This window comes from Mandrillus leucophaeus, unplaced genomic scaffold (assembly GCF_000951045.1).
Source record: "Mandrillus leucophaeus isolate KB7577 unplaced genomic scaffold, Mleu.le_1.0 Scaffold93, whole genome shotgun sequence".
Taxonomy (NCBI): Eukaryota; Metazoa; Chordata; class Mammalia; order Primates; family Cercopithecidae; genus Mandrillus; species Mandrillus leucophaeus.
In genome coordinates, this window is record NW_012110141.1 from 2,753,083 (window position 1) to 2,762,898 (window position 9,816).

Genomic DNA, 9,816 nt, shown 5'->3' on the forward strand with positions numbered 1-9,816 from the left:
TGCTGGATAGTGTCCAGTTGGGTGAATATATCACACTCTATGTCACACTCTCCCCAGGCTCCTTTAGGTGACATTGGGTTGGTTGCAGTGTTCTGTTATGATGGTGCTGCTGTGACTGTTCTTGTGCATGGACAGAAGTTCCTTTCAGGTGAATTTCTCAGAATGGAATTGCTGGGCAAAGGGCCAGCCGATAGTCAACTCATTTGATGCCAAAAGTGGTTGTACCAGTTCATCCTCCCCCTGCAAGGCGTAAGTCCTGATTCACTCTTCAAGTGCTGTGGTTTGACGGGGCTGGGGGCGACAAGGGGACACCTGGGAAGGAAAGCTGGGCTCCTTGCTGGCCACCCAGGCCAGTCCTTACCAGGGGATGGGCAACGATTGGGTCAAGTGGTTCCTGACCCATGGGCCTGAGACTTTAGGCCCAGAAACTACTATTTCCTCAAATGCATCCCATGAGCTGGCACTGTGTGAGCGAGCACACACATCTGAAGACTCAAGCTAGGCAAGCCTACCATGACTTGTGGTCCAAGGGCTCACGGGTGACCTGGAGTTAGAAGGAGAGGTGGCCACTGGGTGGCTTTAGAAAGAACACTCATCCTGGCCAGGTGCAGTCACTCACGCCTATAATCCCAGCACTTTGGGAGGCCAAGGTGGGTGGATCATGAGGTCAGGAGTAAGACCAGCCTGGCCGACATGGTGAAAACTCGCCTCTACTAAAAATATAAAAATTAGCTGGGCATGGTAGCACATGCCTGTAATCCCAGCTACTCAGGAGGCTGAGGCAGGAGAATCGCTTGAACCCGGGAGGCAGAGGTTGCAATGAGCCGAGATCATGCCACTACACTCCAGCCTAGGTGACAGAGTGAGACTCCGTCTCAAAAAAAAAAAAAAAAGGAAAAAGAAAAAAAACATTCATCCTATGACCTTGACCTCCAAGCTTTGCCTCCCTCAAGCAGAACAGAATGGAGCCTCCCTCAGGCAGAGGCCGACGTTTGCCTCTGACCTAGGTCTCCATGCTTTTGTTCAGAGCCTGAACACCCTCAGGCTCTGTACTTGGGGTATTTCTGTTCTCTTGTTTTATGCTCACGATTGTGAGGTTTGTTGTGAGTACCATGATCCCTTCCTTCAGAGGAGTAAACTGAGGTTCCAAAAGATTTAGCAGTTGCCCAAGGAATATTAAACTGACAAAAGCAGGTAGGATATAAAGCAAGGAGTATTTGGCAATGGTTCTTTTTTATGATTAAAAACAGCCGAAGAAAGACTTTTAACTTGTGCCTGTGAATGAGTAACCTACATTTGACCAAACCTCCCACCAATAACAACCATCAAATCTCTATTAAATTAAACACACACACACACAAACAAAAACAGCTATTGTGAAGGTATCAGCGACTAAGACAACTAAGGTTTGAGGGGCCAGGATCCTGGAGATTCGGGAACTTCCCGGAGGTGCGCCTGACATTCTCAGACGCTTGTCCTTGGATGTTTTGAGCACTGCTCTGATTGCTGGGAAAACAATTCCTTCCGCTGTGCACACACTGTGGGGCCAGACAGCTTGGGTTCAATCCCAGCTCTGCCACTTAATGTCTCTGTATCTGTGTAAGCAAGTTACCCTTTGGTGCGTCAGTTTCCTCATCTGTGAAACACAATCCTTGATCCTGATTGGTTAAGATTCCGTACTTGTGAATTTGCCCGCTTGCTAAAATCTGTTCCCCCAAAATCAGTACCCCTGGCCCTTTTGCGGTCGTTTCAAAGATGTGTGCAAAGCGGCAAAAAAAATGTGAGCTCCTCCAGGCTCATGTTCCCAGCCAAGGTTCGACAAAGTGCTGCCCTGCCTTCTTATTTCAGCTGTCATAGTGTAAAGAATGTCCTTTTCACAGTCTGGTTAATGCCATGCTTTTCACATTTTTATGCTGTTTTCTGGTGATTTCTCTGTTAAAATTGTCTCCAAGTGTAGTGCAAAGTTCAGCACGAGCAGGCTGTGATGTTCCTTACAGAGAAAATGCATGTGTTAGAGAAGCTTTGTCAGGCATGAGTTAAGGTGCTGTTGTCCTGAGGTCAATTAATTTGTTGTTATTGTTTGAGACAGGATCTCCCTCGTTGCCCAGGCTGTTGGAGTGCAGTGGTGTAATCATAGCTCACTGCAGCCTCTACCTCTCTGGTTCGGCCTCGTGAGTAGCTGGGACTACAGGTGCACCCCACCACACCCAGATAATGTTTTTGATTTTTTTTTTTAGGTGGAATTTTGCTCATTGACCAGGCTGGAGTGCAATGGTGCGATCTTGGCTCACTGCAACCTCCACCTCCCAGATTCAAGCAATTCTCCTGCCTCAGCCTCCTGAGTAGCAGAGATTACAGGCACATGCTATCACACCTCGCTAATTTTTGTGTTTTTAGTAGAGACGGGGTTTCATCATGTTGGCCAGGCTAGTCTTGAACTCCTGACCTCAGGTGATCCACCCGCCTCTGCCTCCCAAAGTGTGGGGATTATAGGCATGAGCCACAACACCCAGCCTCATGTTTTTTATTTTTCAAGTTGAAATGAGGTCTCTCTCTGTTGCTCAGGCTGGTCTCAAATTCTTCAGCTCAGGTAATCCTCCCACCTTGGCCTCCCAAAGTGCGGAGATTACAGGTGTGAGCTACCATGCCCAGCTAAGATCAGTGTTAATGAATCAACTATATATTTCATAAGGTATCCTTAAACAGAAATAAGGTTATATATTGATCGTTTGGTAACAATGTTGTGACCAACAGCTTACGGAGGACCTAGCCTTGTATTTCTCCTATAAATAATTTGCTCATTGAGTGTTTGTGGCAACTTTGTAGCACATAACTATTGAGAATAAGGATTGTAATAAGAGTACGTCCCTCACAGGATTGTAATGAGGACTGAGTCCATTTATGTAAAGGCTGAGAGCAGTGTCAAGCAGACGGTGAACACTCTAGAATGTGGGATAGCTCTAACAGTGGTTATCATGGCTGCCCTCTCACTTCTCCAGAGCCATGTGTTTCTAAGGTCTGCGCTCTGCCCTAACCTCCCACTCCACTGTCCACCAGCCCGTTTCCTTCTCCACTCACTTCCCAGCCCTGTGCCTTCTGCCTTCCCTTTTCTGAGTTTGCTAAGGGCACTGCTGGCTCAAGAGCAGTAACAGTCTCTCACCTCTTCTCTCCATGGCAACCAGTGACCTTTGGAGAATGTAAATCTTATCTCCAATCTCTTAAAGCCCTTCAGTGCCTTCCCAGGAGGAGGTCCAGCTGAGGTCCTTGGCAAGACCCAGGCCACCCCCGCCTCCCTCCATCAACTCCCCTGCATCTCTCCACTGCAGCTGCACCACTCTTGTACCCCACTGGCTCTTGTCTGATTATTTCCTTCATCTCCCCAGCTGGTCAGCAGAGCTGGTGGTAATCAACTCAGACCCTGTCGCCTGGATGCTCAGCAGTTAGGGACTAAAAAAAAATATCAACGGGTCACATTCTCTCCTGCAGATCTTGCTAATAAGATCTGTCAGACAGCAGTCAGCAGTCAGAGCCAATCTTCTGGACTTCAGCAGGCTTCTGCCTCTTACTATTTCCTGTTGCTTCTCTTAGTGACCTTTTAAGAGCATTGTGGATGCCTCCCTGAGTCCTGCTAAACACTCTGTAACCTGAACAGCCTGCAGTAGCCCTGCCCTGCAGACCTTCCTGATGTGATGGAAATGCTGTGTCTGCACCACTAGCCACATGTGGCCACAGGATTCTTGAAACTGGTGGTGCAGTTGAGGAGCTGACTTTATTTTACCTCATTAAATTTAAATGTGAATAGCTACATGTGGCTTGTTAGCTAGCCTATTGGACAACACGGGCTTAGAGAGACACAGGGAGACCTCACTGTAATGCACTAAAAGGTCAAAAAAAAAATCCTAAGAAATATTCCTAAAAAACTTTAACATAGGGCCGTGTGCGGTGGCTCACGCCTGTAATCCCAGCACTTTGGGAAGCTGAGGAAGGCAGATCACTTGAGGCCAGGAGTTCAAGACCAGCCTGGCCAACATGGTGAAACCCTGTCTCTACTAAAAATACAAAAAATCGGGTGTGGTGGCGGGCGCCTGTAGTCCCAGCTACACGGGAGGCTGAGGCACGAGAATCACTTGAACCCGGGAGGCCGGGGTTGCAGTGAGCCAAGATCGTGCCACCGCACCCCAGCCTGGGTGACAGAGTGAGACTTCATCTCAAAAACGAAAAACAAAAACCAGAAAAAAAAAAAAAAACACTTTAGCATGATTATGTAACCAAAATGCAGGTTAGTTGTTCACCGGATGCAGAGTCCAATTAACAACAGCAAGGCCTGGTACCAAAAAAAATTGAATTTATTCCGAAACTAGCTTGGGTAAAGGGTACAAAGCGTCCTGCCTTTCTTTAAAAGTGCTGCTTCCCCTTTGAAGCAGAAAGTAGACACTTTTACAAGGTAAGGGGGGAAGTGTGCAAGGGCAAGTAGGGGGGTCCCTCTGCTAGTTCTGTGCCTACTCTACAGGACAGTCGACTTGGCACCTTCCTGGTTAGAAATAAGCTGTAGCAGTGGCCAAGTGGGCATGCTTTCAATATGCCCTCCTAGGGAAAGAGAGTCCTGAGGCAACCCCCGATGGTGGAAGTTCCAGGCCACCACCCACTGGAGGGGAAAGTTCTGTGGTGGGTTTGCTTTGGTCTGCAAATCTGCTGGCAAGCGGGGGAGAGATCTGTGCTCTGGAAGAGCACACAGATAGAAAAGCTGGCCCTGCAGGGAATGTGTGGTGAGGGGAGGTGAAAGGTTGTATTTGCATTTCTGAAGGGCTAAGTAGGAAACCGAGAACCAGGGGAGAGGAGAAGAGAGGAGAGGAGATTTTTTTTTTTAAGAAAAGTAACATATTCCCTTTTTCTTAGAAAAAGTGGAGCACCCGGTTATAGGCACTCTTGAATGTAGAAGTAGCAATATATAAATTATGCATTAATGGGTTATAATTCACTGAAAATAGTAATGTACTTCTTAACTTTGGCTTTCAGAGTTCGAACCTCCGTGGCCTCAATCAGATTCGGAATGTCAAAAAGCAGAGTGTCTATTTGATGAATTTGAGGAAATCGGGAACTTTGGGCCACCCAGGGTAAGATAAAACACCTTCCACTTCATAGGTATCTTCCTCCCTCCTTCCCTCCCTCTCCCATTAGAACCTGGTTTTCTTCCTAAGCAGCAATGTGACTGAGTATCCACCACATTCTTTTTAATGAAATAGTATTAGATCGTATGGATGTGACATAATCCATTTAACCCATCCCCTATTGTTGGACATTCAGGTTGTTTCCAGAGTTTCAATATTATTTTATTCAGTATACTAATAGTTAGGGCAAGCCATGCTGCTATCACAAATAGACCCAAATATTTAATGGCTCACACGGATAATGTTTGTGTCCTCCTCTCTGGGCAGTACAAGGTTGGCATACCTTGTGAAGTGAATTAGGAACTACACTCATTCCAGCTTCCAGTTTGGTCCTTATGTGTCAGTGCCTTACTATCTTCTGCATTGTTGAGTCTCATTCACTTTATCCAAGTTCCATTTGCCAGAAAGGGCTAGAAGCACAGAAGGGCTGGAAGTGGCATTTGTTCCTCACTCACAATCTGGTGGGAAGAACTTAGTGGCGTGGACTCAGCTAACTGTAAGGGAGGCTGGGAAATGTAGTCTAGGGAGTGCCCTGGAAGAAGCCAGCACTGCATTCCCCATGGAAAGCTGTCAGGCACGGCTACAGTCTACCCCCTGCCAACCAGTATCTGCATGGACCCTCCTTCCACACTCAGATGCATTTATCCCCAGCCCCAAGAGAGCCAACCGATGCTTGTGTGGTCACCACAGCCACCTGTCCGAGATTTCCAGGTGACATGCAGTCTCCTCTCTGTCAGCTTTAGTAATGGCTTCTTCAAAACCTACACACAGACACAAACAGACACACACACACACACGCACACACACACACACGCGCGCACACACACACACACGATGGAGAGGGGCAGGATAACTGCAGCCGTAACTCCATTCAGAAAAGAGGCACAGTGCTGACCACCCGCAGCCCTGGAGACTTGCTGGGCAGCACTGGGTCAACCTCTACCCTGGCAGAGGAGAATGTGCCTCCAAAATCCCTGCTTCAGCTTCCCAGGGGGCTCCTCCTCCTCCTCCTTGTCTGTTATTTTCCTTGGCCACAGGGGAGGCAGGCAGTGGGAAGGGTGCCCTCCTCAGGGGTGAGCAGCCTTCACAGCCCACTTCCTGCTGATAACAGTTTGGGGTTCCACAGGCTGTTTTAAGACTCCAATCAGCTATTTCAGGCCAGACTCATTTTTTTTCTCTCTCTCTCTGTTGTTTTGTTTTGTTTTTTATGAAATCACACCCTGTGACCCAGGCTGGAGTGCAGTGGTGCAATCTTGGCTCACTGCAGCCTCCATCCCCCGGGTTCAAGCAATTCTCCTGCCTCAGCCTCCTGAGTAGCTGGGACTATAGGCATGCAGCGCCACACCTTGCTAATTTTTGTATTTTTAGTAGAGACGGGGTTTCACCATGTTGGCCAAGCTAGTCTCAAATTCCTGACCTCGGGTGATCCACCCACCTCGGCCTCCCAAAGTGCTGGGATTACAGGCATGAGCCACCGCGCCCAACCCAGACTCGTTTTTCTTTGAGAGTAGGCTTCTCCCAAAAGTAGGCTTCTGATCTATTCACTTTCAGGCAGTCCTATGTGCCAGGAACCACATCCAAATTTCCTCCCTGGATGGGAGCCTCAGGCTGCCTTATCTCCTTGCATGCCCCCATGCCCAGCTCTCTCAGCCTAAGGGCAGGTACCATGAGGTCATGTTAAACAATAAGATTGGAGACCAGCAATGCCCTCAGCCTGTGTTTTGCAGCTGGACTGGGTCTCTTGTTTTGACTCAATGGGAAACCTTTGCTGTTCAAAGCCTTAGCTTCTCTGGCTGAGTGCAGTGGCTCATGCCTGTAATCCCAGCACTTTAGGAGGCCAAGGCGGGCAGATCACCTGAGGCCAGGAGTTCACTCACGACCAGCCTGGCCAACATGGTGAAACGCTGTCTCTACTAAAAATACAAAAAATTAGCCGGACGTGGTAGCGGGCACCTGTAATCCCAGCTACTTGGGAGCCTGAGGCAGGAGAATCGCTTGAACCTGGGAGACAGAGACTGCAGTGAGCCGAGATCATGCCATTGCACTCCAGCCTGGGTAACAAGAGCAAAACTCCATCTCAAAAAAAGAAGAAGAAAAAAAAGGCCTTAGATTCTCCCTTTGACTTTCCACGTTTGTGCAGCCTTTTATTTCCAATGCTCCATTTCATTCCATCTGCTGGCTTACTCTTTTCTTGTCACATCTATTAAAAACAATAAGAAGCCACCCGTATTCAGGAACATTCTAACTGTCCCCAGAGCTATATGCTCAGTAGGCTTACAGTTGGCCCCCCAGGTTTTCTGAGACTCAGATTTCCAGAGGGCTTTGCATGGCTCACAAGGTCTGAAGAGCCTCTGAACCTCCCAGCCTGCGGTGTCTGTTCATTGACTTTGCCACAGTCTCAAAGGGGCACAGCATGCCGCATGTTTGAGTTTTTTGCTTTGGTGGTATCCATTTCCAGCCTTGGCTTCCAGCATTCCTCCCCCAACAGACTCTCTGTCGCTTTCTCCTTACTCCTTCTGGCAGTCTGGGAGGTTGCATAGGGCCCTTGCAGGATGCCCCAAGTCCAGCTCCCTCTGGCCTGTGGGAAGCACACCCTTGACCTGCCATGTATAGGAAGACAGCCCACTTCTGCCAGGGCCCAGCTCTCTGCTGGCAGGTAGCACCTTCCAACCTCTTCACTTTGGACTTTATAACTGTCAGGTATAAAGTCAGTTATGTCTTTATGTTTCTCAAATTCTTCAACACATGTCAACCAACCTCTCCTACCCATTCTCTCCAGCTCACTCTCAAAACACAACCTATCTGTCCAGCTCACTCACAAAACACACCCTATCTGTCCAGCTCACTCTCAAAACACACCCTTTCTCTCCAGCTCACTCTCAAAACACACGCTATCAGGCCAACCACTCCTTTTAAAGGACATCTCCTCACCAATCCTCAGGTAGCCTTCCCCACATTGTATCCTGGAAGTGGGTGATGGACTGGGTGGGGAAGAGGGTCATATGGCAAATCTGTATGTCTTACAGTAATTGTCTAGCAGCCCCTGGTGTCTTACTTTAGGCCCCTTGGAAACTTTCAGATAGTGGAGTTGTCTGTTACATATCTTATAACCTACAGATATTAATATATCCTCACAGGGGCACAAAAGCTCTTACAAGGATATTTATTATGATAATACTTTTATTGTTATAATTTACATGCCATAAAACTCACCATTTTAAAATGTGTAATGCAAGCGTTTTTAGTATATTCACAAGGCTGTGCAGCTATCACCACTATCTAATTCTGGAACATTTTCATTACTCCAGAAGGAAACCCTATTCGTATTAGCAGTCACTCCCCCATTCCGCCTTTCCCTAAAACCCAGCAATCACTAATCTACTTTCTGTCTCTGTGGATTTAAAGTAATTTTAAATTTGAAAAATAGTATCTGTAAGGAAATGTGTCCAGTCACGAGCATACAGCTTGATGAATTTGCAAAAAATTGAGCAGTCCCGTGAACATACCCTGTAAGCTCAAGACATAGAATGTTAGCAGCCGCTGCAAGCAAGCTGCCTGCTCACCTCTAGCCATTAACCCCTCCCTCTCTTCCTTCTAGTCATTAACCCCTCAGAGTTTAACTATTCTGATTACCAATAGCATAGGTTAGTTCTGCCTGTTTTTTCACTTTATATAAACTGTCTCATTAAGTATAAACATGTTTGTGTATACTTGTGTATTTCTTTCTATCACAATGATGTTTGTGAGATTCATCCATACGGTTCCTATAGACAATTCTATTTTGCAGTGTAGTATTCCATTGTATGACTATACCATAATTTATTTATCTATGGTATTACAAAGGAGTACTTGGACAGTTTCCAGTTTGGGGCTATAGGATAGTTATGATACAAATATTTTAGTGTAGTACATGTCTTTTGGTGAACCTGGGCACACATTTCTGTTGGGTATAGCCCCTAAGAGTGGAACTGATGGGTCATAGCATGTAAATGCATTCAACTTTAGTAGATACTGTCCAACAGTTTTCCAAAGTGATTGTCCAACTTACTTGCCTATCAGCAGTATCTGAAAAGTCTAGTTGCTTCTTTTCTTGGCCAGCTCTTTTTTCTTTTCTTTTATTTTACTGTAAAGACAGGGTTTCACTTTGTCACCCAGGATGGAATGCAATGGCACCATCACAGCTCACCGCAGCCTTGACCTCCCTGGCTTGGGTGATCCCTCCCACCTCAGGCTCCTGAGGAGCCAGAACTACAGGCATGTGCCCCACACCCAGCTAGTTTTTTTAATTTGTTTGTAGAGATGGGGTCTCTACGTTGTCTCAGACTCCTGGGTTCAAGTGATCCTTCTCCCTTGACCTCCCAAAGTTCTGGTATTACAGGCATGAGCCACTGTACCCAGCCCATGGCCAGCTCTTGATACAATCCGTCTCTTTCTTTTCTTTTTTTTCCTTTAATGTGAGAAGTGTTAAATAATCTTTTTTTGATATTACACATAAACCACACTAAAATGTCTTTCAGTAAGTAAAATGACCCATTTTAGATACAGAAAATTCTAATTGGATTGGCACAGTTAAGGCCAAAAATATAAAGTTGACATTGCTACCTTATCTTCAGCCCTTGCCTTTAAGAGGCAAATGAACACAAAATAC

The 9,816-nt window shown here is 46.7% G+C and overlaps 1 protein-coding gene across 1 annotated transcript in view; it reads left to right on the forward strand.

The window, feature by feature from the left end:
- The first annotated feature begins 367 nt into the window (after positions 1–367).
- Positions 368–9,816, forward strand: part of FXN (frataxin) — a 42,682-nt gene continuing 33,233 nt past the window's right edge. Inside the window, exons 1-4 of the mRNA XM_011970197.1 lie at positions 368–467; positions 4,164–4,187; positions 4,553–4,554; positions 5,017–5,114. Coding sequence (XP_011825587.1) covers positions 368–467; positions 4,164–4,187; positions 4,553–4,554; positions 5,017–5,114 — 224 coding nt within the window. The remainder of the gene's footprint in view (positions 468–4,163; positions 4,188–4,552; positions 4,555–5,016; positions 5,115–9,816) is intronic.